The 27751-nt window shown below is 38.8% G+C and overlaps 1 protein-coding gene and 1 pseudogene across 2 annotated transcripts; both read right to left on the bottom strand.

Moving 5' to 3' along the window:
• Positions 1–352: 352 nt before the first annotated feature.
• LOC104443266 lies at positions 353–14395 on the bottom strand (annotated as a pseudogene).
• A 2816-nt stretch (positions 14396–17211) lies between these two features.
• LOC104442263 (flavin-containing monooxygenase FMO GS-OX-like 2) lies at positions 17212–26377 on the bottom strand. 2 transcript variants are annotated; one of them, XM_010055622.3, is made up of 7 exons: positions 25731–26375; positions 19867–19937; positions 19156–19305; positions 18950–19032; positions 18699–18834; positions 18106–18279; positions 17214–17587 (listed from the first exon to the last, which is right to left on the bottom strand). In XM_010055622.3, exons 1-7 carry the CDS (start codon positions 26266–26268, stop codon positions 17402–17404), a joined length of 1338 nt encoding a protein of 445 aa, XP_010053924.2. In that variant the 5' UTR covers positions 26269–26375; the 3' UTR covers positions 17214–17401. The 2 variants fall into 2 exon arrangements, with proteins under 2 accessions (XP_039167111.1, XP_010053924.2); XM_039311177.1 differs by lacking the exon at positions 19867–19937 and having other exon boundaries at positions 17212–17587; positions 19156–19238; positions 25731–26377.
• Positions 26378–27751: the final 1374 nt, after the last annotated feature.

Raw genomic sequence — 27751 nt, forward strand, 5'->3', positions numbered from 1 at the left:
CAGAACAAGAACATGCATGATTAAGTAGAAAGATTAACGCACCTGTTTTGGGATCCATCGAACATATAGTGGAAGCAGAAAATAGATTACTCACATATCAATGGGGATAAACGCATCAAATCATTCTCTTCTATTGCCCTCCATATCACTGGCTTAATGAGGCAGCCCCCCTCATGATTAACATTAGGTAAATGCCCCTTAGGTGAGGATAATGTGAGAATTAGGGTTAAAGGAGAGACTTAAGCACTATTTATAGAGTTTCCAGCCAGGCCCCCTCATTACGGGTCAGGCTCAACTTGGCCCACACTAGCCAGTCCCATATTAAACTAATTTAGAAACATTCTATCTCACATTAGACCAGCCATGTTTTACGGTAGCTGTAAAAACAGTAAATTACAATAACAATTAATATAGTCCACATTAGGATAACTCTTACACTTTAATCAAGTTAGATGGACAAACTTGAAGCGCAAGCACCTTGGATAAGGAGGTCAATAAGGCAAAAGAAACTAAATCCTAATTATGAAAATGCAGCTTTAGACGAAGATGCTGGAGTTGTAGAGCCGTCCACATATGAGGAGGACTCACAAGGGGCAAAATGGAGGAAGACTATGGAAAATAAATCTAGCCTTATTATAGTCTCTAGAATTATCTGGGGAATGTGGTGTTTTAGAATTATGTAAGAGGTAGGACCATCTTCATTTTAAGGCTATACATAGCCAAGAAGTGCTCTCACTTTAGCTGGTGTGAGAGCTAGGGAGCTAGGCTTGGTGGGAAAACATGTTTATATAAAGGCCCCACACAATTGTTATCCACACTCACAACTCCCTTCATCTTCAAGAATGGGAAATGGTAGCCATCTCTACAACATGAGAATGATATATATCAGGCAAGATATGTAAATGGATAAAATATCAAACAGACGTGAAATTGATTATGGATTTTTTCATAAAACGCATAAGCAATTGCAAAAAACTATAAGTTTTTTCTGATACCCATTGCAATGGATGATGACATCTACATACATAGACGATCCATCTTCAAACACTAATTTACCATCTTCTTTAGCACATGCAATCTGCCATAAGACCAAAAAAAGATTAATAAGATTGAGGTCAGATTGAAAATGATCACTTCACTTAATTTTGAGGATGGAAACTATGACTTTTGAGGCTGCACTTGGATCTTCATCTAAACTTTGTTGCAATTAAAAAAGAGGGATACAATTAAATTTAAGGTACCATTGTATGTTGGAAGACCCCAACAAGTTTTGTTCGTTTCACAACTTGGGAATTTGTTTCTCTTGAGGCTCAGTGAACTTCTCTAGCAATAGGTAAGATTTCTTTGGCTATGTCAATTGCGCTGCTCCCTTTTCCTATTATCAAAACAATCTATCACGCAAAATGGTGAAGAACATCCATACATGAACATGATATAAGTGAGCTGTAAGGGATGTGATGTTATTGTGAGTCCTGAGAAAAGGTATGCGATATGAGTCATGAGTAAGGACCCATTTAACTCAAAAGATCGCCACTTATGTAATCTATTCAAAGACTCAACCCATGTATATCAAGCTGATGTAGGAAAAATTCAACTATATGTGTTTCGAGGATGAATTAGGCTCCTAGCTGTCCTGACAAAGGCAGGGAGTAATCATTTGGGCAAGAAAATGTAGACATAGTACACTCTTATTGATTTCTACTAAAATAGTGAAACTACTGCTGGGATTCATTGAAAAAAATGGGAGAAATTAAAACTCAGAAAAGATGAAGGAGGTCTTGGCTTCAAAGATTTATTAACTTTCAACGAGGCCATGCTAGGAAAGCAAGCATGGCGCATCTCACAGCAACCTCATTCCCTATTAAGTAAACTAATGAAGGGCCTATATTATCCACATTGCGATTTCTGGCAAGCTGGAAACGGTTCACGACCATCGTGGGGATGGCGAAGTGTTATTATGGGAAGAAACTCTATAGCACCAAATGTTATATAGTCTGTTGGCAATGGTCAGAAAATTTCGATAAGAGAAGACAAATGGCTGAAAAGAGGATTAATTGGAGGCCTGGCTATAAGAAATGAGCCAGAGAAAGTAGGTGCACTCATAGAACAGGGGAATGTCATATGGAATGAAACAATGCTTAGAATGATGTTTGATGAACAAAGGGTGCAGGAAATCCTTGCTATTCCTATTGGACTACCAACAACATAAGACAAATTAGTATGGATGCATAACAAATTAGGATCCTACAAGGTAAAGAGTGGTTATTTCACCACACGAGATTGAGCAACCAACCCACCATCTACAATAGCAACTTCCTCTCACCAAACAAAGCCAGACCTCTGGAAACATATTTGGCATTCAAATACTCTACCTAAAGTCAAACAATTTCTCTGGAATGCATGCCAAAACACACTACCTACAATGGACAATTTACACCGAAGGAGAATAGTACCTGATCCACTATGCCCCATCTGCAAACAAGAAGCCGAGACTATCGAACACACGCTGCTGTTATGCCTTTAGACAACTCGAATATGGAAAGTAAACCCTCTAGAAATCAAGATCACCAGATTAGGGTTAACAAGAATTGGCGAATGGCTGCACATGAGGAAAAAAGACTCGTAAAGCACATCAAAGTTCAATCAGATCGCTACTACCTTGTGGTGCATATGGCAAGACCGAAACAAGTACATCTTCGAACAAAAACCCCTCCTCCCGAAGCAGACCCTGTTTAGATCAGAAGCGTTACAAGAAAATTTTGAAACTTGGAACAGAATAGCAACAAAGAAGAAAGAAAGTGAGACTTACAGAATCGGTGGCAACCCCCGACCCCCGGCTCACTCAAAATTAATATCGACACCTCTTTTGTCCGAAATGAACGCGAGACAGCATATCGGGAAGAGGACAGAGGAGAAGACGCCAACAGAGCTGCCGTCACCTGCATATGCCGGGACTCTCGAGGTCGCCTAGTCGACAGCTTCTCTCTTGGAAACCCTAGGTTTCCTCTCCGACAGATCTAAGGGACGAATGGAAGTACAATTAGATAGTATGCTGCTCGTGCGGGGAGTTTAGTTCAAGGAAGACTTCAGATGGGAGGTGTTGCCGATTATGGACCAGATCCAGGAAAAGTTAAACAAGTTCATGGGCCTTTCTTTGGCCCATTGCAGTAGAGAAGCCAACAGGCCTGTAGACTGGGTTGCAAAAGCCCAACAACAGAATTATCTTCCTAGCAATTGGGTCAGTAATCCCCCGACAACCTTGTTTGATTTATTATGCATCGATGTTCTTGATTTAATTACTCCAAACTTACCTAAGTAAATGAATAGTAAACGTATTATCGACCAAAAAAAAATAGTGAAACGGACAAGAAAGAACCAAATCACCTATTAACAAATTAAAAGTACCATTCGACAATAGAAGCTGAACTGACAAGAAAGTTTATATTTTATATGGCGGAGCTCGTAACACCTCTCCGGTCATAAGAAAGGGATTGTGATGATTTCAGAAGTAAAGACTCGTCTCTGAGTGATCAGCACTTGATCCTCTCTTTTAAGGTTTGGTTTACATAAATCAATTGATAACCGCATATAATACAAGAAATTTCATTCAAGATAAATGAAGAGTGCATATTGACATACCTTATCTGTATATGGCTCGGGAACTCGATAATTATGACCGTGTTAATTGCTCTCCTGGCCATGTTGATCTACCTATGAAAAAGATTTTTCTAGTGAGAAACTAAGTGAACAATAATAAGGAGACTTCACAGTTAGATAACAATAATATAGGGGATAATCATCCAAAATGTTTTAAATGTATTGTACAACGGCCAATTTAGTGTTAAATATTTTAATTGTGATAATTTAGTCTTAAACTTTTTAAAGATTTGTCAATTTAATTCATCTAGCCAAAAAAAATTGGCCAAAAATCTCTAATGTGGACATCAGTTGTCCTACGTGACATAGCTGGTGATGACATGGACAATTTTTGCCTTTATTTTTCCTTTTTCTTTTCATAGGCCAACAAGTTGCCACAATCAAGGGATGCAATGCCCTCACACGTTTGTTTTCTTCTCTTTTCTTTTTCACATGGCTAGCGAGGGGCTGCCACATACTCACTACTCTATCTTATAACTATTAACAACAAATTCAGAAAATAAAATAAGTGTGAAAATTATTTATGTCAGCAAACCATCCATGTCATCTACGTTAGCGATTTGTGGCTAGTTGTCAAAAAATTTAAGAATAATTTGGCACAGTTGAAATGTTTGTGACTAAAATGTCCGTCATATAATAGGTTTAAGATTTTTTGTATAATTTTTTCATATATTTCGAACTTAGTATTTCACTACTTTTCCTTGCCAAATGCGACATTCTAAGTGTATTACTCAAATATTTAAGTCCGCTTGTTTTTTTTTTTGGTCAGAAAAAACTATCGATTAAGGCGTTACAAAATTACACCCGCTTGCTACAGCGTCCGCATACACCAGATCTAAAAGCAAAAAAGGGGGAAAGATATTCCAATTTCGGGCTTGGTCTTGCTAGCCATGGGCCTTCGCGGCCTAGTCAGCCACCAAGTTTGCCTCTCTCCTGCAATGTCTCAGACGCAAATTAGGGTACGAAAGGAGGAGCTGCTTCACCTCTTCGAAGAGTGGTCTGTCTTGCCATGGTGGCGGTTTGTTCAAGTTCAAGATATCCAGTATGATCTAGCAATCCGAATCAATTTCCAGGCGAGCTGTTTGGAATCCTGTCGTCATCAGATGCCGAAGGGTGAAAGTTAGTGCTTGCACCTCAGATTGAAGCGCGGAGTTTGCTGGAAAGTCTGCAGAATAAACATCAGTAAGTCGTCCCTTGTAATCCCTACTGATGCATGCCATTGATCCCGTGTTACTTCCCTGTTGGTAAGCCCCATCTATATTACATCTTATAGTACCACGATCAGGGGGTCGCCAAAGAAATTTAGAGTGCAGGGCTGTGGATTGCGGTTTCCTCCGCTTGGGGTTGGTTCGGTCATAGCTGTTGGTTTGAGCTCGAGCGTCAGAAACAGCAAGGTGGGGCTTCAGCTACTGGTGCCTGAAAACGGAGTTATTCTGGCCTCGCCAAATCTGCCATAAGACATGCGCAATAAGCTCTAGCCCAGGTACCGAACGCTTACTCCTGACTTGATGGGCTATCCAAACTACTATGTTGTGAATTGGTGTTGGGATGTTTAGAGCTATTAAATCCGCATGTTGCCATACCTCCTTCGTCCATGAACAAGAGAAAAACATGTGCTCAATTGTTTCTTGGGTTTGCTGATCGCATAGGTCACAGATAGGGTCCGAAGTAATATGGCGTCTAAACAGATTAGCTTTGGTCGCAAGTGCGTTGTGGAAAACTGACCATAAGAACATTCTAATTTTAGGCTCCGTGCGCATCGTCCATATTCTCTTCCACATTTGCCTGTCATGTCTATAAGATGTCGAGGCTATATTGGCTGATTGGTTGAATGCTGTATAAGTGAGGGACTAATAGTTGCTCTTCACTGAATGAAGACCATCCTTAGTTGCTGCCCAGATTAACTAGTCAGAAGCAAAGAGTGGTCTAATAGGTAGTTTAATAACCTCCCTAACTATACAGTCATCATAATGCTGCTGAATAAGTGGAAGATTCCAGGTTTGGTGGTGAGGGTCGATGAGATCAGCCACCAATTTTGGTTCGTCTTGAGCAAGGGGCCCTGGAATTGTCCCAATAGGTAACCATTTATCCTGGCGAATGCGGATACTTTTACCATCACCCACAGACCATCTTAAATTCGGTAGGATAGCATCTCTTCCAACTAGTAGACTTCTCCAGCCCCAAGAGGGTCGATACCCAGTTTCTGCTCGTAAAAAGGATTGATTAGGGAAATAAAGGCCCTTAAAAAGTTGACTCCATAAGGATAATGGACTATAAACTAATTTCCAGGCTTGTTTACCCAGCAAAGCTTTATTGAACACCATCAAGTCACGAAAACCCAGACCGTCACTATGCTTACTGATCTTTAGTGCATCCCATTTCTGCCAATGCACCCCTCGTCTACTAACATCATTCTTCCACCAGAATTGAGATATACGCTGTTCTAGTCCCTTGCATATAGAGTGAGGAAGCTAAAAAACAGACATAGCATATTGGGGAATAGCCTACACGACTGACTTAAGTAGGACTTCTTTACCCCCTTTAGATAAAAGACGTTCTTTCCACCCTTCCAATTTTGCTGATACTCTCGCCAAAAGCCAAGAGAACATTTCTCTCTTTGATCTACCCCAATCAGATGAGATACCAAGTACTTACCAAATCGTTGTAGGACGGGAACCCTGAATTCTCTTGCCAAGTGATCCTGCAAACTTAATGGACAATATTTGCTGCATATCATACCCGACTTGTTCCTGTTAATAGTTTGTCCGGTAGCGAGGCAATATTGATTCAGAATATTAGACATGTTCTGACATTCAGTGATTGTTCCATCCAGAAAAAAGACTGAATCATCGGCGAAAAATAAGTGGGATAGAATCGGACAGGACCTAGCAAGCTTTATCCCTTTAAGATGTCCACTACTAACTGCTTGGGTAATCAAAGTTGAAAGAACATTGGCGACTAGCACAAAAAGGTAAGGAGATAGGGGGTCACCTTGCCGAAGTCCTCGTGACGGTTGGATGTAAGGAAGTGGCTCACCATTAAAACGGACAGTGAGAGATGGAGTGGTTACACACTGCATGACCCATAGGACCCATCGATGATGAAAACCCAACTTAAGCAAATAGTCCTTCAAAAAATCCCACTCCACACGGTCATACGCCTTATGCATGTCTGTCTTTACTAAGATTTTATGTCTTCGCTTCCATTTTCGTGCTTTGAACTGATGCATTACTTCCTGGAGTATTAAAACATTGTCTTGAATATGTCGACCACTAACAAAAGCAGCCTGTTCCTTAGCTATAAGAGTCAGTAGCCATGGTTTCAGTCGATTGGCGATAACTTTTGATATTATTTTATAAGCATTGTTACATAGACTGATTGGCCGATACTGCTCTAGACTTTGAGGGTGATTGGTCTTGGGGATCAAAGCAATAATGGTTCTATTAAGCTTTCTTGGTAATGTACCTGAATTAAAAAAGTCGTCCACTAACCTTAGAAGATCATACTTGACTATTTCCCAATGAGTCTGGTAGAAAAGGCCGCTCAAACCGTCTGGGCCTGGAGCTTTTGAAATCCCTAACTGGAAAGTCGCCTAATGAACCTCTTCCATAGTGACTGAGGCAGTTAAATGGATATTCATGTCGGAAGTGACAACTGAAGGGCATTGATCCAAAACAGGGCCGTAGTCCCGAGCTCTCTCTGAAGTGTATAACTGAGAGAAAAAAGCAGTCGTCATCTCCCTTAACGCTTGAGGATCTCGTACCCATTCATCATTTGCATCTTGTAACATTATGATCCGATTTCGTTGGCGTCGTTGTATGGTTGAGGTGTGGAAAAATTTCGAATTCTTATCCCCCCAACGCAACCAGTTGATTCTAGACCGCATGGCCCAGAATTGTTCCTCTTGTTGCCATAGAGTTCGTATTTCATCCCGAATATTAGATGCAGCCTCTGTCTCATTCGATTGAAGAGATGGATTGTTGGTGAGGTTAGTTAGCTGGTGGTATAACGAAGTAATGCGTAGATGTCCATTCTGAAATTTCGCACGACTCCATGCTTGTAAGGCCCTCGTTACAGACTGAATCTTCTGATCGAAAATGAACTGTCGATGCCTGCTTGAATTCCAATGCCTCTGTATAATGTTCTGACATTCGAGATCCCTATTCCAATATGCTTCATAAACAAATTGTCTTCGTCTCTTGCCAGGTTGCCCTATGGTATCTAAAAGGAGGGGGCTGTGATTAGATCCCACAGCCGGCAACGCCAATACTTCAGCTGCAGGATATAAAACACGCCAGTTGGATGTGCACAGGACCCGATCAAGTTGCTCTTTGATAAGATCATCTCCTACTCTTTTATTCGTCCAGGTAAACCGACAACCTTTACTTTCCACTTCCATTAAAGAGCAATCATTTATGAAAGACTGAAAAGAGGAGAGTCGGAAAGGAGCAATTGACCGCATGCCTACCTTTTCCCATGGGTAAAGTATATCATTAAAATCTCCTGCACAAATCCAAGGCCAAGTATTGGAAATGCTAATCATTCGTACCTCTTGCCATAATAACTGTCTCATATGATAGGAATATGGTGCATGGAGACAGGTAATACGCATAGTTCGGTCCACAATCAAGTCACTACACAGCATGTCAATATAAGCCTCTGAAGCATGGAGGATATCGATAGATAACTTATCCTACCATAGTAGCGCAAGACCACCTTTCAGACCAACAAGGTCACACACAAAAAGCTGCTGAAAATGCAAACGTCGTTGCAAGCTGGTGAGAACCGGTTCAAAATTCTTGGTTTCCATTAGAAAAACCAAGTCGGGCTTATCCTTGGCCACTAAGGCCTTAAGAGCTTGAACTGTCAGGGGATTGCCCAGACCCTGACAGTTCCAACAAAGTAGTTTCATTTGGTTTTGGGTGGCTGTTGAGGGCCAGCCACCGTCGCCCATTGATTCATTTCTTCTGCTGAATGCACTGGAGTGTCCATCAGCTGGGTGCCATCGAAATCTGGATCAAGTAAATTGCGCATCTCATAAGGGGAAAATCGCCGCTGCTTCTTAGAAGTACCCCCTGTGCTGAGATTTCTGAGTGAGTTTCTTTGTATATGCTTTGTCTTTTCCGTGGATGTAGATTGAACTGCCTTTAACTTTGTCGAAGCAGGTAGCAAGTCAGTGGAATGCCGAACTTCCGGTGCTGTAACCGAGAGATTGACTGGCTGGGGATTCATCACTTCTGTTGCTCTAATGGGATATTCAGGTGGAGGTAATATAGGAAGTTGTTGCTGCAGATCAGGGGGAGTTTCAGGTACCGTATCCTCCTTCTGTTGAGTCAATTCCGGTGGATTATAGAATGCTTTCCAGTAAGGACTATGTTCCTTCACGTCAGCACGGAGCCAATGACCATAAGCCATTTTGCTATTACCCTCTAGTAATGCTTCATCATAAGGAAAGTCTGGGCAATACATCGTATAGTGGCCGATTCTGCCACATGAATAACAGAAGTGAGGCAACCGTTCATATTTAAAATCAAGCCAAAAGGTTCTCCTAGCTATTCTAATTAGCTTTCCCGTCTTCAGGGGATTGGCAAGAGCAATCTCGATTCTAACTCGGCAATTTCTGATGGCTGATCCGTCTGATATAGTGGAGTCAACAGCAACAACGGAACCAATCTGTTGCACTGCCCAACGAAGGAGCGGTTCAGTGTTCCATTCCAAAGGTAAACCATATACATGAACCCAGAAGGCACAACAGGTAAAATCATACCAGTGCAAAGCCGTATTAGGCAGCCATTGTTTAAAGATAACTAGGTGTCCTGAAAACAACCAAGGACCCCCATCAACTATTCGATGTTTCTCTTTTTCTAACTAAAATTTAGCAATATACAGGCCATTATCCCTCTGAGATATATGGACACGCTCGGTCCTCCATGCTCTAGTCATTGTGCTCTGAAAAGCTGGCAGATTAACAGAAAGGTTGGAGACAATGCTGCCAATTAAGGTGAGTCGACAGTCTTGTAAGCCCTGTGGATGAGGTGATTCATCCCAAATTTCTATTTCATTTTCAGAGCATAATCGACCAAGTCGTTGACACAGGGCATCTAGTCGCACCGACTCGTCTGGTGCATGCGAATCCATTGGGGTTATCGGACAATTAAGACCGTAAAAGAACTGGAAACCGAGCTGCAGCTAGTCTCCCCAATTCAACACTTGACAGCAAGTCCCCGTGCTCCCGCAATCCATCGTCGAGAGTAAAGATGAGCAGGAAAGCCGCAAAAGAGGAAGACCTTACCTACAGAATTAGTGCAAGGAGCCGACCCATTGCTGCAATTGGAGAATCGGAGACATGCATGCCGATAGACGAACAATACGAGGAATGTGATGTCGGACAAAGAACGTATCCCCAGATTCAAAGAAAAGGAAGTCGAGGAAGGTGATTCCGCTACAATTCAGCAACTGTACAATCCATATGGGGCCGAGTAAGGAGGATTTCAGAAAGAAGATGAGATTAAAGGGTAGTAAGTAATGAAATTGAGGGAAGAGGGCGTGAAAAACTACAGTCTACCACGGCGGTAGGGGTATCTCTGCATAACGAGAGAAAACTACCATGGCGGTAGGCTCTTCAGGAATAATACAAGTCCGCTTGTTTGCCAACTCAATTTTTTATTAACCAGATCTGTTAACTCTTTTATAACTCTATTTTCATGATGATGGTGTTTATGTTTTACAAGTTCGAACACATGAGTAATCCTTTCTACTCTTCCATTTCAATGCATATCGTGAAAATACTCAGATGACTCCAAGATAAACCACAAGTATAAAGTTGTAACTCCTTTAGAACTTATCGAATAGAAGTTGACTCTCACATTATCAATTATGACATTCTGTAAATTAAAACAGAATTTTTTTTTTTCCAAAATCTAGTTTGACAAAAAAATTTGCAGAATAATTTTTTCTATTTTCAGGAAAGCTTTTTTTAGGTTAAATGACGTGCTTATGTATGAAAGGAGAGTATATTAAAACTCTATTTTCGATCAACAGTCTTGTAACATGCTCACTATATTAAGAACTAGTCGATTTGTATCATTATATTTGCAGCATATGTCTGTCTTTGTATAAAACATCTCTTCTCCTGTCCAAGATAAAAATCGAAAAGAACATTAAAGTTTCAGAATTTTTCCCCAAAACCCTCATTCGTTATTAATTTATTCCGAAAAGAGGGCATTTCCAATCTTACTATTGATAGCACTTTGTGCCAGGTAAACATCTGTGCGGTTTATATATATATATATATATTTATATATATGTTAGGAGAATAACTAAAACTTGTTTATTTGACAGCACAAAAAGCATTTTTTTTTTTAGCAAAGATTGGAATTGGGTATGATAAAATAATTTCTTTTAAACAACAGAAAATTGATGATTTAATTTCGAAGTGTATTAGGGTATAAAATTCTCAAACAATCTATATTTTAGTTAAATTATAATTAAATATTCCAAGGTATAGTAATCTGTATAACAATATCATTAATAATTATAAGACAAACTTAAATTAGTATAACTACATAACATATATGGTTATGCATAAGTAATTACTAACTACATTAAATTATGTAACTATATCAACTAAATACACACAGTATCTTATTTATTTATTTATTATTATTTTTAATGCTCAAGATCCACCGAGCCCACCGGGCTTACGCCAGATAGTATATTGATGATAGAATAAAGTTTCACGGTTTAAGATAACATTACACAAAAATTAATAATGAAATATTGCGTATAATAATCTTACAACTACGATTATTGAATATTTCTTTAATTTGCTATTAATTATATTTTTATAGCTAGTCAAATAATCTCGATTTTGAAAAACGACAATTGTATGAAGTAGAATAATGGAAGTTGTTCTAATGTTATTTTTAAAAGATATATAACCATCGGGTGACATCTTACAAATGATGACATATTATACAACCATGAATAATATCCGCATCAGTAATTGATTGCCATACTTGTGTAATAGAAATAAAATTATAATTCTTATTATGTGTAATTAATATATGAATCATAGAATTTTTCTTAATATGATAGTGTAGATATTGATTTCTTGATCGAATAAAACATATGGTAACTTTCATATTTTAATGTAACTTCATGCATTACGTAATAATAAAATATAATGTAAAGTAAAATTGAAATTGTCCATAATCTATTCTGTTAATGTAGGTATTATTATCATCTTTAATATCTCATCAAAATTTTAAATTATATAAGTATAATTGATTTCCAATTATTTAAGTTATCCTACAAGTGCATTTTATTACTTTACTAAGAAAAGTTAATGTGATCAACTAACAAAGAAATAAAAATTTATTGAATGAAATATACCTAAGTGAAATTTGTAATATGAAGGTATAAGTTATATATTTAAAAAATAATTAAACTAGAATGTACATGCGCATAGCGTGTGAATGAATTCCGGTTATATTTATATGTAATCATTATAAGATAATTATTAGGTTATAACCTCATAATGATGCAGTCTAGTAATCAATAATTATGCTAATTATATTAGGGATAATAAAATATTTAGTATAATATCAGAGCAACTTGATCAAACAGATTAATTTCTTAATTGGACAACAGTGGCTTGTTCTTCTGATGCATGCTTCTAGGGAGAAATAGATTCACGGATTGGCTCACTAAGCGAAGCCCGAATCGATAAACTCCTTCTTCTAGAACTTCTTGCTGCATTATAAGTCCCCTCAATAGGAGAAAAAACTAGTAAAACAACAAGGGTTTAAATGAATGAATAAGAAATATTTTCATCATTTACGAAAATATTTAAATATAAATTATTGTAACTAATTAAATTATTTTGATTAATTATTCTAAGTAATATAACTAATTATATTTAGAAATATATTTTTCAATTCAATTTTTTAATAAACAAATGGAGCCCATTGTGATTGAAAAGGATTGATACAAACAAGAGAAATGTCTGGCCCAATTTTGTTTACCGGTCAAATTGAAAGAATCATAAAAAAAGTTCTAAACATATTGCAATTCTATGAATTCAATTCTAAACCTTTTTTGGCCCATTTTGCCCATCGGCTAAATTTGGCTAGAAATCACTAATATGGACATTAGCTATCTTACGTAGTCGGGCCAATAATTTTTAATAATTTTGAATCCTCCTCCTCCTCCTCCTCCTCTTGGACCTTGACAACTAGCTAGAGGTAAGGGTTAGCGAGGTCGACCTCACCCTATCAATAGTAAGTCTCGACAATCGGCAAATTTGGCGAGGCATAGCCTTGCATAGCTATAGCGAGGTTGAGACTTGCAAGGGGCGAGCAAGGCTTGCCATCATCAAGCTAGTGAGGTTGACCCTGCGAGTGGCTAGCAATGGCGAGCCTTACCAGATTTGGTGAGTTCGAGCCTTGCGCTTGTTGTCTAGCCTCCACAATTCTCATCGTACCACAACTCACGTAGTTGAGCGATGAAGAGAGCGCTACAACAACAACCATGGGAGTAATTGATCGACCTGGGCTATCAAAGGTCAGTCCAAGGGCAACGTTCATCAAGGCATTGCGCCTGCCAAGTCTTGACCTAGCTAGTAGTTGGGCAAGGTTCACACTCGTTGAGCGAGGGTCGAGGCTTACCCTCGCATTGACCTTATCGGCCTTCGCCTCTAGGTAGTTAGAGGAAGAAGGAAATGAAGGAAAATAAAATTCAAAAAAATTCAAAAAATATCAAAAAATATCAAAATATTATTAATAGTTATCTATGTCAGCTAACCGCACCATATAGGACGATTGACATTTATGTTAGCGAGTTATAGTTAAAATTGGTCCAGTGGACTACATTGACACAAATTGCAAAATGTTTAGATTCGATTGACAAAAAAATGTTTTAAGATTGAATTGATGCAATTGGAATAAAGTTAGAACTTTATGGATATTTTCCAGTTAAAATCCAAACTCCATTATGAAGCATGTTTTCTTTCTTCTTTATCACAATTTCAAAAAGTGCAATATATTTCACACTGGAAATATTGATATGTCTGGATTTGAAAATGATTTCCACTAGCACATCAATATAAAATTGAATCCGGTGGCAACAAATTTAGACAAAAAAAAGCTAGGGAACAAACCAACAATTCGACAAGGATGATATCAAACCAGACGATGTACCTGGAAATTCAGCAATCTTTGGTTGGGTGTACTTGCCGTTACAAACCACCACAGCCTCAAATACGTCCACGCCCGCTGCCTCCTCCCCACCGCGCATCCGCCACTCCACAGCCCACCGGTCGCGCCTCTCCTCAACAGCTCGCTCGACCCGCACCACTTCGTGCCCGAACCGAATCAATTCGATCAGCCCATAATCCTCTGCGAGGCCGTGCATGAACCGGAGAACCTCCTCGTGACCTGGGAAGTTCCTTGGGTCCACGCTTCCCCTCTTGAGAAACGGGTAGTCCGAGAAACCCATGATTTGCCTCGGCTGGTTTACCCGGAGCGACCGGTACATGCTGGCATGGATGATCTCGCGGCTTGGATCCAACCCCGAGCGGGTCCAATTCAACCCTAGGGTCGTAGAGCCACGTGCCACCAACATCATTGCTGCGCTCGAACACCACCACTTGGTGCCCCTCGCGGCGGAGCTCCCTCGCTGCGACGAGACCTGACATGCCGGCTCCGATCACCGCTGCCTTCACGTGCAGTTTTGCCATGGTTTTGAGACCCGGATCCCGGTGTGGCATTGGAAGGTCAATTTACTGAGGAAGGGTTAAACAGGTTAGGTTATCAATCGGCTAGAATTACTTGATTATTTAATGAAGTTGAGCTTATATTTAAAAACAGTAGCCTTGGGTACTCAAATAATCGACCTCCTTGGAAATACTTCCCATATATTTCTATACACACACTGTATTGGTAGATCGATCTAATTCAGTAAGCTTTCACTCTTAGACTAATCAAATTCGGGAAAATTCTTTGTGGATACGAGTAATTTCAGTACTTAATCGAGTTGGGATAGGGTATGAAAATTATTTGACTCACTTCCGAGATATCTAACTTCATTTATGCTGCTGCGTCCATGTGAAATCGGTCTTGGAATTTGGTTTGTTCTATAGCAAAATAATTTTTTATCCTTCATGTGCTTTCAAGTATATAGGATAAGTACACTATCAGTGCCAAAAATTGTGTACAGCGCTCACTTTGATGCCAAAAGTTTCCGTCGGATCACTTAAGTGCCAAAAATTTTAAAAAACGATCATTTAAGTGCTAACACCAACGAAATTGGCTGGAAATCCGACGTGGCCTTTTTTTATTAATTTTTGAAGCCGACGTGGCTCGTCGAAGAGTTGAGTCAGCATCCAAACACCAAAACGACGCCATTTGACATCTTTCCCCCAACTTTGAAACCCTAATCTCCAAATTGAGAGAGAGGGAAGGCTCGTCTTTGTGTCTTCTTCTTCCTCAAAGACCCACACCAGCAACGGCACCAGCACGACACAAGCAACAGCACCGGCAACGCACCAGTAGCGACACCAGCAACGCACCAGCAGCACCTTCAACCCATCTTCTTCCTCCTCCTCCTCCTCCGCCCTCACCTTCGATTTTTCTTGCAACTTATTGCTCGAGCAACAATCTCAATCTCTCCTTGCTCACCTGGTGGAGCAACTACAATGGTGGTTGAGCGATGGTGGCTGAGCAGCGATGGTGGCCGAGCAACGGCGGGCGAACGATGGTGGCCGAGCGGTGGAAACCCTAATTTCAATCCCCATGTGAGCTAAACGGCATCGTTTCCGTGAAGCCATCCATGTAGGACGGCAAAACGGCGTCATTTTCTTAAGGAAGACCAAAAACGTCGTCGTTTAAAGGCCTATCGATTCTTCTTCTTTTTTTTTTAAAAAATGCCACATAATCATTTTGGCCTCAATTTTTTGCCGGTGGTACCAAAGTGATCGTTTTTCATCCGATTTGGCACTTAAGTGATCTGACGGAAACTTTTGGCACCAAAGTGAGCGCCGTATACAAGTTTTGGCACTGATAGTGTACTTATCCCCAAGTATATTTTATAGGATAGATCGACTTGGAGTGTAGCATGTGGAATCTTACAGAGGTCATTATCTATTTTAGGTTTTCAATTTTAGAATATAATAATTGATATGGCCTGGCATATTTGTTAGGGAATCTCCTTTAAAATATTTTTACTTTCGTTAACTAGGTCTATTTGTGAAAATGAGAGATTTGTTAGGTAATAGAATCGATGTAATTTTAAATTTGAAGTGCAATCAAGTGTTTCCTATCAAAATTTCCTTGAAATTTCTGACTAGTGATCTATTCATTATCAACCATCCTATGTGTCATACACAGCGATTAAAAACGAAATGATGTTGTTCAACTTTTGTGATTTTTCTGATGTGTGTGTGTGTGTTTTTTTTCCTTCTTTTCCGCTCACTCCCTCCTCTTACTATTCATCTTCTTCAACCTTGAGATGGCTTGGCTAAAACTCCTCTGGTCCTCGCCCGTCGCTGCCTGCTGTCATTTGGACCTTCGGCGACAATCGTTGATCATTGCTCAACCGCCAGCAGCCACTCTCGTCTTCTTTCATTGGTTGGATTCGATTTGTTTTTGTTAATAAAGGAAGCTGCCATAGATTCAACGCTATCTTTCTTTTGGTTCTCCCACTTCATCAATCTGCGTGATGACTGTTGACCGTAACATGAGAAAAGCGAACCGATCCCTCCAGATGATGGGGAGGTCTATGTATCCTACTTACCGGACAAGTGATCCTACAAGTTTACGATGCACTAGGATCCCGTTAGGCTTCTTACGAACCTTAGAATAGGCAAATAACCTATTGAAACGATGAGCAATAGAACTAAGTCAAATGCAGCAGAATCCAAAAAACTCGCACCCAACTCGCCTTAGATTGGTGCACATCGTGTACATCTACATTCATAATTTTTTAGGTGCTACATTTGTGTACCTTTTTTTCTAAATTCTTATCCTATCTGGAACAACCTTTAACAACGTAAGGCCGTTCTCTTCTCTTTTAGGAACTTGTATACATATCGTGCAAATACGCACCAGTAGTCTCCACAAGTAATTAATCACGTCATCAGTTAAAATGGTATCAAAGCTGACAAAAACATGAACAATCTGCCGAAGTAATCGACTGCCTCTTCTTGCTAATTTGGTTCGAACTCAAGCCATATCACATTCGGTAAGGTTAAAGTTAGTAACTGCACGCAGCCATGCATTACAAACTCATTAAATTTATGTAATGGAAACGAGGATGATTCGAGTTATTTTTTCGATAATCAGGATTGCTTTAATCTAAATTACCTACTTTACATGTAAGTTAATTTGCGCTATTGATTGCTGGCAGTCCAAATTTTGAGTAGATGAGAAGAAATTGATGGTGAATTTAATTGGAAGGTGTTTGAGCGAGATAAAGATTGTAAATTGTCTCGCCAAATGGTGTGTACTCGATTTATAAATCGTAAAGTTGGTAATGCGTTAATGCTTAGTAGGAGAGGTCTACATGTATATATAAATGTATCTACATTTGAAATGCAACCAATGCAATTTAAAATTTATGTAGAGTCAGATGAGCATTGAAAGGTAAAAAATGCCCCACTTCCATATCAAACTCCTTGTTGTTCTATTTTAACTCTCTTTTCTCTTTCAAGTGGTTATAAGAATTCCGAATGATGCTCAGAAACAATTCAACGAATTTTCTTGCCAAACCCTTCTTCTTGCATCCACTTTTCAACATCCCAGTTGTCCCGCCAATTTTCGTGAGAAGATTGCAGGAATTTGCCCAATTCGAGTCCAATGAGAACCATATTTTCGCTCCATTGTTCCATGGATGGGAGTCCCAATTGATCCCCAAGCCACTTCTCGTACTCAAACTATCAAGCACATGAAAGAACATCAACTTTTTCGTATTGGAAACAAAAAATTAAAGGAGCCTCATTGTATAGTTAATAAGATGGTCTCGGCCAATATAATTCAATAATACTTTCGGAGATCATACTGCTTTTTTAGCTCTATTATGGATTTTGTCAACTGTTCATTTGCGAGAAACTATTATATGGGTGTAATAAATGTATTAAATTGAATCTAGACATTAGAGATGGCCGGTTCATGTAAGTTCTACTAGATCTTAAGATCCCGATTGAGTTAATTATATATAATAGGTTCCTGGTATATTTACCAATTGGTTAGACTATAATATCCATATCTAAAAAGGTAAGTTTAACCGGAATTAAGAAAGAATTTCCACACTCGATGTTGGATAATTGACATATGGAAGAATTTGATTAAAAGATTAATTTCAAACCCATGTCATTCCTCCAACGGTGAATGTAAACTAATTTATTGAAAAGGCAAAGCACAATGAATTAAGGATTGACAAGTTAGTTCCAACCTTTCCCCCTTCAAGTCTGTGAGTGCAATGCTTGGGCCATCCAAGCTCTTCGATGCGCTGGTAATGTTCTTGAACTAAAGACATCATATCTTCTTCACTTGGCAACACCAATTCTCCAGACAAAACCTTGGCCACCCACTTCGACTGTAATTCACAAAGTGGTGCCGGAAAAGTCTACTCACAGTTGAGACCAATCGAGAGATTGTGTAAATAAGGGATTACACCAAAATTTCGGAGAAGAATCCACACGAATATGTTTAATTGCTTCCACAATTCTAAACTCATGTCTTCATGAAATGTCTAAATCTTATGTATGGCAGAAGACATCCAATATTGAATTTTTTTTTTCTTTCCCTCTTCCTTTCTTTGCATTTTCAACTGTTCTGAAAGAAAAATTTCTACATCACTGAACTTAAACATCAGTAAATCGGTGGCCGAATCTCCAAGTGATAGAGAAAAAGCTGTTTCTTTGTCTCAATATATGTACTAACTGACCTTTTGCTATTTTTCATTAGTTGACTTTCTTCTTGAAAAGCCTTAATCTCTACTCGGTCTACATGATTGGAAAAAAAAAAACTTCATAAAAAATATACCAGAAAGGGTATGGCAATGAAAGAGAGCCAAGGAGCTAGGCTTGGCGGGAAAATATGTTTATATAAAGGCCCCACGCGGTTGTTATCCACACTCACGAGTCCCTTTGTCTTTAGAAATGGAAAATGGTATCTATATCTGCAACATGAGGATCATATATATCAAGCAAGATAGAACATGCACGCTCGCGCATATATGTATGACTGTAAAGAAATGCTCAAGTAATTGAGGAGAACTATATGTTTTTTGATACCCAGTGCAATGGATGATGACATCTGCATATATAGATGATTCATCTTGGAACACTACTCTGCCATCTTCTTCGGCACATGCAATCTGCCAGAAGACAAGACACGATTAATGAGTTTGAGCTCAGATTAGGTATGATCACATCACTTGGATTTTCATCTAAACTTAGTCACAATAAGAAAATGAGGGAACACATAAAATGTAAAGTACCATGGGATGTTGGAAGACCCCAGCGACTTTTCTTAAATCCACAACTTGGGAAATTGTTTCTCTTGAGGCCTGATGAACTTCTCCTGCAAAAGGTAAGATGTCTTTGGCTATGTCACCTGCGCTAGTCCCTCTTCCTATTATCAACACAATCTGTGGTGCAAAATAGTGAAAAACATTTATACGAGAACATTAAGGCACATACACATTATTTTAAGTCATGAGAAAGCGCTTGCAATGGGATCCATAAGTAACAATCCATTTAACTCCAAAGATAATCACTGATGTCATTTTAAAGACTCGACCTGTGTACGAGGCCGAAGTAGGAAAGCCTCAAATAGATGTTTGTTTCGAAGAAAGTTAAGCCCCTAGCCATCCCGACAAGGGCTATCGTCGGGGTGAGAAAATCAAGACAAAGTACTATCCATGTAGGTCTCTTCCTAGAATGCTGAAGAGGATGGAATTTAACCGAATTACACGTCATGTGAGGAGAGTATCATTGGACGATAGATACTGATACTAACAAGGATGTCAATACTTTATGTGATGGAGTTTGTAACGCCTCATTAATCATGATAGAGGGCTTGTGATGATGATTAACACTTACTACTCCCTTTAGAGGCTTGGTTTACATAAACCAATTGATTGTGGATATAGTCCAAGAAATTTCATAGATCATGTTCTTGGGAAATAAAGAAGGTATTTTAACAATACCTTATCTTTATATGGTTCAGGAACTCGATAATTATGACTATGTAGTTGTTCTCCTTGCCATGTAGATCTCCCTGTGAAAAGGATTTTTTTATTGAGAAAGTAAGTGAGCAAGAAAGAGGAGAATTCACAGTAAAAAAGAACACATATATTTAAAAGTTCGAGTCCACTTTTTTGCCAAACAATTTAAATTAAGCAAATAAGTTAATGTTAGATATATTTAGATTATTTATGATATTCTGGATATCTTTCTAAATAATTGTAATTAATATTGCAGTATTCAGTTAGTGTAGATAGTCATCATATAAAATCTATAAATGGGCTTATGTGCTCTTTATATCACATCGTGATATGCCAAAAATTTTCAAATTCTATTTTCTGCATTACTCTCACTTGGTATCTAAGCTTTATTGTATGAGAGAAGCGCAATCGAGTCTCGTTTGCAATGCCAACTGCATAGGCTGCATTACTCCGTCGTGACCATCATGACACCAACCATATAAATAGCATCGCCTCACGTAGCCTTATGACATTGACTGCATCCCTTTCATATCTCCTCCAAGCCCGCAACTTTAGTTGCTATTGGAGACTTTATTTTGGATAACCACCACTATCACTAGACTCCTCACCCTAAGGAGTATGAGATCCTAAAGTTTCACCAAACCCGAAGGCCGAACGCCCAACACACACCACCACGTACTATGGTTTCAAACTCACTAAAGCCTCAGCTTTAAGTCATTTTTGGACACTTTCAACTAGTCATATTTACTGTTAGAATATTAAAATAATAAATTACGCCTCCATTTAATAGCTTAAACTTCTAAAACAGTTGGCAATAATCTCATAAAATCTTACTTGTTATCAAAGCTAGAAGTCTTGTATTTGAATCTTTTCAAATTCTATTTACCTCTTTAATTAAAGTTCTACACTTAATACTAGACAAGACCACAACAAGCATGAGGGAGTGTTAGAATATAAATATAATAAATCACACATTTATCTAATAGTTAAAGTTTTTAAAATAGTTGGTAATGGTCCTTCAAAATCTTACATTTACAATACAAGACGACAACTAAATTCTTCATCTTCCACTTGCTATCAATGACAACCTAGGCAACCTATAGGGACAAACAACTAATCCCAACACAAAACTCCACCTTCACACTCATCCACTGTTGCCACCCTTATCGAGGGTTCTTCTAGTAGCCCGTCTATTACTTTATCTTCAGAGGATTTTACAACGCAATTTCAAGAATTTTTTAATTCCTCTGTCTCTAGCACTTTAAATCTATGACTCTAGTCATTTCTAGTTCTTGATTCTTTGATTCTACCTATGGCAATCATATGATTTCAAACATCAATATGTTGAAGTCAAAAGTCATTACTTACACAAATACCTTCTATCTATGTAGCTAATAACTCACAAATGCTAATTAGTCATATTGGAAACATTTCAATGCCCACGTGTCATTATCTGACACTTTCTTGGTTCCTAGACTTTCCTTGAACTTGATATATATGTAGGACAACTATGTGCAGGATTCACAAAAAAGAGCAGATAATTAGGATAGACTATAAAGTTGGATGCCTATTTGAGCTTATCTCCTTAAAGCTTTCGAATGCTCTTAGTAGCTGTGCTAGCATAGTATCATTTGAAATTTGGTATTCTCGTCTGGGTCATGTTTCTTTTTCTATATTAGGTCATTTGATTTCTAGTGATCATCTAAATTCTATTGACAATAAACATTTTGATTACATGCCATGTAACTTGGGAAAATGTCAGGCTTTTACCTTTTGATTTTAGTGAATTTGTCTCTTGTGCTTCTTTTGATTTAATTCACTACACTACTTGGGGCCCATCTCCTACTCCCACTATGGGAAGATCTCACTATTTGTGATTTTGGTGGATGATCCTTCTTGTTATATGTGGCTCCATCTTATGAAGTATCGATATGAACTAGCTCACATTATCGCAATTTTATTGCCATGATCAAAACACAATGTTATCAAACATCAAGATCTTTTGTGTAGATAATGGCATGAAATATAGAGACACATAATTTCTTCAAATTATTCTAAAAATGGCACTATGATTCATCATTCTTGTCTAGCAACTTCCCAGCAAAATGGTCGAATAGAGTGTAAACATAGACACATCTTAGATGTTATCCACAACCTTCTAATCTCAACGTCGTATCAGAAATAGTTTTGGGAGAGAATTCTCATACTATTGTATACTCTATCAATCACACTTTGTCACCTATCATAAGTGATATCTCTCGTTATGAGTGCTTATTTGGCAATGTTCCTAATTACAATCTTCTTCAAGTCTTTGGCAATACTTTTCTTCATCTATTTTCTTATAAATGAACACACGAAATTAGAGCCTCATGCACATCTATGTTATTTCCTTGGCTATGACTTTGAGCACAAAGAGTATCAATGTTGGGATCCTATCTCTAATTGTCTCCGCAACCTCATCATATTATCTTTTGGGAGCACAAGATGTTCTCATCACTTCGCCCCTTCAACTCCTCTCCCGCTACGCCCTTCTTTAGTGCTTTTGTGCATATATTTCCCAAAGATACAACAATTGAATCTTCCTCTTTGGAGTTTTGCTCTCCCAATGTTGATGCAAGTCACTATGGTGATCCCACTTTAACAGTTCCTAGCTTGTCTGCACCATCCACAAATTCTCCACCCTTGGTCATTCTCTCTTCTCTTGTTCGTCGTTCCGCCATATAAGTGAACCTTCTTTTTGGTTTTGTGATTTTCATTATTATTTTTCTTTTTCTTCTTTTTCATGAGCTTCGCATATACAAAGAAGCTCAATCTAATCCTCTTTGGCAGCAAGTAATGGAAAACTAGTTGCGCTCATTTAAACAAATCTTGTACATGAGATTTGGTTGAGTTGCCTCTTGAAAATTATGTTATAGGTTGTAGATAGGTGTATAAAACCTAGACTAAGATAAATGGTATGGTGGAGCGCTACTAAGCTTGGCTCGTAGCAAAAAGCTTTACTCAAGAGTATATGATTAACTATGAAAATACATTTGCTTCAGCTGAATGTCTTACTTTTGTTCAGAGTCTTCTTATTGTTGCCTCTATTAAACAAAGGCCTCTATTCCAGATGAATGGTAAAAATGCCTTGACCTTACTGAGAAAGTATATGTGGAACCTCCTCCTAGGTACACCCATGCTTATAGTAAAGTATGTCATTTACTAAGAGCATTAAATGAACCGGAATAGGCTCCTCATGCATGTTATTCTAAGTTTAGTTCCACCATGGAATATCTTGACTACAACTCCAGACCCCATGACTAGGGATGAGTAATTTCAGATTTTATCCAAGTTCCATCTAAAACCTAAAACCTACCCGTCATAACTAGTTCGCCATTTTTCGAAACATATAACCTATCCTGTCACAGGTTTCAAGGTTGGTTTTAGGATCTACCTTAGAACTGACCGATTTCCTTTTTTGCTTCATTTTAGTTGAGCAAAATGAAAGTGACAACAACAACAAAAATGAAAATTTCTCATCTGTCATTAACAATAATTCATAAAAGATAAACATAAGATAAAATAAACAATAAATTGTTTAAAACACGAAATTTAAAAATCTAGATTGTCATCGTACATATTAATATACTGAGAATCAAATACAAACAGAGCTGAAGCACGTGCACAGCAAAGTCATGGGTGCATGTGATGGACGAAAAGAAAGTAGAAGCAAAGAGAGAAATTAAAGGGGAGAGAGAGAAGAAACGAGCAAAGGCAGATCCCACAAGAGTCTGTCTCAGCCATTCTTCTCATTACACACAGACAACATGACCAGGAGAAGAACACTAGAATTGTCAAAACTTTCGTACGGCACTCACTTGAATGTCAAAACTTTTCTTTTGTTTACTTGAATGTCAATTTTCATTTGCCTTGCTGGAAAATCCAATGTGGATGCTGGTCGTCTGACGTGACAACGCCGGTCATCTGACGTGACTCTACCGACGTGATGTGGATAAATTTTTAATATTATGTTAATATTGTAATATTTTAAATATTTATTATTACTATTTTTTGAATTTTTTTGGTTTTTTTTTTCTTTTTAGGGTTGGCGAGGATCACCAATAACCCTCGTCAGCCATGAAACCCTTGCCCAAATTGGGCAAAGGTCGCCTTGTTCTTGGCTGTGAAGGCCCTAAGCGAGGCCGCCCGATCGTGCTCTACACCTCACCAAGCCAAGACCCAAAGCAGCACCCTCATGTAAAAGGAAAATAGAGAACAAACGGAGCCAAGAGGATGGCGGGGAGAGAGTTCTAAGTCGAAAAAAAAGGACTCTTGACCTTGAAGCCTCCTGAACCTTCCGCAAAGATTTTCCTTTCATCTTGAATCGTTCCGTCAACTCATTAGTACAACCCAATATTTCCCTTCGTAAGTTCCCGATTTGCTTCCCAATCCGATCCCGGTTCCTTACCTAGAAACCAAACCACATTGTACAAGTTCCACAAAATATGAAACCAACAACCGAACCGGGTCTTACCAGACCCTAGAACCAAACCGGTTCTAATCAAGCCAGTTCTCTAGTTCCTGATTTTACCTTAAAACCATGCTGCCCCTATCCATGACAATGCTCACTTCTTTCAACAAACATCTCGTGGGTATATTTCACTACCATTGTAAATAGATGATATGGTTATTACTAGTGATTATCATATTGGTACTACAAAACTCCAACGGTATCTTAGTCAACAGTTTGAAATGAAAGAACTCGAGTGACTCAGTTACTTTCTAAGCTTGGAGGTTGACTCAAATTCCTCTACCTATTATCTTTCTCAAGCGAAATATACCATTGATTTTATTTCTTGAGTGAATCTCAATGATTCCAAGATTGCTACAACTCTTATTAAGGCAAATGCCAATTTTGATGACAACGATAGAACTATTCTTTTGAATCCTACACTTTACCAGTTGGTTAGCAGCCTCATACATCTCATTGTTACTCATCCTAAGATCACCTATGTTGTTCACATAGTCAGTCAGCTCATGACCATACCACGTACGATTCACTTTGCTGCTCTTCTTCGTACCTTTGTGATGTTCATGGTATCTTATTTCATAGTCTTCACTTTCTAGCATAATCTACTTTATAGTTAAAGGCTTATTCTAATGCTAATTGGGCATAAAATTTTAAATATAAAATGTTGAAAGAATGCTTATTTAGCAATTGATCATGTATAACATGCAATTATTTAAATAAAATTACACGATTGTATTGAAAATAATTATAATGGTTTTAGCTTTGAGCATAGCTGCCTTTTTTCCATGCGAAACCTTATTTTATCATATACAGTTTTGAACGTTGGGTAGAAAAAGTCATTTTTTTGTGCCGTCAAACATGCTAGTTTTTCAGAATCTCTCTTGATTGAAAGAGATTAAAAATCGATCATTTAAGAAATGCCACATAAATGCTTAAGTGATAATTTTCTTAATAGGTAAATAAGATTGCCAGTAAAAAAAAAAGAAGATTGAAAGTAATCTATTATGGGAAAAAAAGTTCATACGAATGAGGGTATGGGGAAATACTCTAAACTTTCGCACATTTGGGACCCACAAAGTAATCCTACGTAGAGAATTTTTTTTTTTTTTTTTTTTTGATCGGTCTACGTATAGAGATTGGGAAGGGTGGTTTTTATATTTGGAATTGAGTATTGGAATTGAAAAGGGTTTATATGAATAGGAGAGAACTCAAGCCCAATTTGGTTGACCGGTCAAAATCCGAAGCTCCATTATAATGCAAGTTCTCTTTCTGCTGAATCGCAATATCAACGAAGAGAAGCAATTCAACAAGGATAATGTCAGATCAGACGACGTACCTGGAAATTCAGCAATCTTTGGTTGTGTGCACTTGCCGTTACAAACCACCACAGCCTCAAAAACCTCCATGCCTGCCGCCTCCTCCCCACCGCGCATCCGCCACTCCACGGCCCACAGGTCCCGCCCTTCCTCGATGGCTTGCTCGACCCGAACCACTTCGTGCCTGAACCGAATCAGCTCGACCAGCTCAGAATCCTCTGCGAAGCCGTGCAAGAACCGGAGCACCTCCTCGTGACCCGGGAAGCTTCCCAGGTCGCTGCATCCCTTATTGAGAAATGGGTAGTCCGAGAAACCCATGAGTTGCCTCGGCAGGTTCACCCGGAGCGATCGGTACATGCTGGTATGGACGACATCACGGCCTGGATCCAACCCCAGCAGGTCAGATTCGACCCGAGGGTCGTACAGCCACGTGCCTCCAACATCGCTGCCACTCTCGAACACCATCACTTGGTGCCCCTCTCGGTAGAGCTCCCTGGCTGCAACAAGACCAGACATGCCGGCTCCGATCACGGCCACCTTCACGTGCAGTTTTCCCATGGTTTTGAGACCCGGATCCGGATGATATCCTGGACCTGTACCTCAACTCGCTTTCTTTTAGAGGAGATTCTTTCTTGCGTACGGCATCGGTGGGTAAAATTTAACTGGGGAAGCTCTATAACAAGTTTAATTATTAGTGGAGCGAATGGAAGGCGTGCCCATAGTTTAATTATTAATGGAGTGAATGGAAGGCGTGCGCATAGTTTAATTATTAATGGAGTGAATGGAAGGCGTGCGCGATGCGTTAGTCGATCCACCTCATCACAGATAATTCACGATTTATTGAGATTAAAAATAAAACTCGAAGAGGACCAATTCCACATTAGTGAAGGATATTCTCTACCGCCCTTTGAATTAACCTATAAACTAACATTGCAACGACTATATTTTTTTAAGGAGCAAGTTGCTTGATTTGGTTTGATAATTTCTATCCGTCTCACTGTCTGTTTAGCTTTCCAATTTTGAATAAAGCACTAATTCTAAGTAATTATAAATAAATGATATTTATATGAAGTGCTCAAACTGCATAGCGATACTCTTTTGACATCATTATATCCAAGCTTGTTATTACATAGAAACACAAACCAAAAACTGGTAGATGTTGGTGATATTGCTAGTATGAGTACCTAGAGGGGGGTGAATAGGTATATAAAGAATTTTTCTCAAGCAATAACACAATACTAGACAGTTTGGGTAAAACGATAATTAAAGTAAGACTGAGAGAAGAGAAAATTTAACACGCGGTTTATAGTGGTTCGGCTTATATTAAGCCTACGTCCACTCTTCTTCACTGACATCCTATTGGCTAGATTCCACCATGAACAAGAAAGAGGTTACAAAGACAGCTTTGCCTTGATTCCACAAAGTGTAGATGTTCTACCACACCTCTTCAAGATTTCTCACAAATATAGACTCTCTCTTTCGTATACAAGTATTCGCTCAAAGGATTTGTCTAAACAAAAAGGAGCTTCAGACTTTGGAATTTTTCTATCGCGCACTCCTTGAACAACTAAGACAGTCTTCCTTATATATTCCTTTATGCCATCATACCCGTTGGCACTTACCAAAGGAATTCCTCCAATCTACCCGTTGGACGGAATCAATTAGGAAGATTGTCCAAGCTATTAATGGAACGTGTTGATAGCCCATCAATCTTGTTCGCCCATACAATCAGGATCTCGGTTTCCATAAGCAGAACCTTCCAATAATATTTAGGCAATCACCGGATCTTCAATTATCGAATCAATCTTCGATCAATCAAAGGACTCCGTTTATGTCTTCTCCAGCCATGAGATCTTCTCCAGTTGATGAGGTTAAATCATCAACGAAACATCCAGTTCTGGATAACCTTTCTTCAACGGATTAGAGACTGACAATGAGGATAGACTTTGAGTCTTGAGTCTGGCTGTCCCAAGGTCTTCAGACTTTAAATAGCGAGTCTCGCAAGCCTTCGACTAGTCGATAGAAACGATTTGTCAACTTC

The sequence above is a fragment of the Eucalyptus grandis genome, chromosome 4 (assembly GCF_016545825.1).
Source record: "Eucalyptus grandis isolate ANBG69807.140 chromosome 4, ASM1654582v1, whole genome shotgun sequence".
In the NCBI taxonomy this organism is placed as follows: Eukaryota; Viridiplantae; Streptophyta; class Magnoliopsida; order Myrtales; family Myrtaceae; genus Eucalyptus; species Eucalyptus grandis.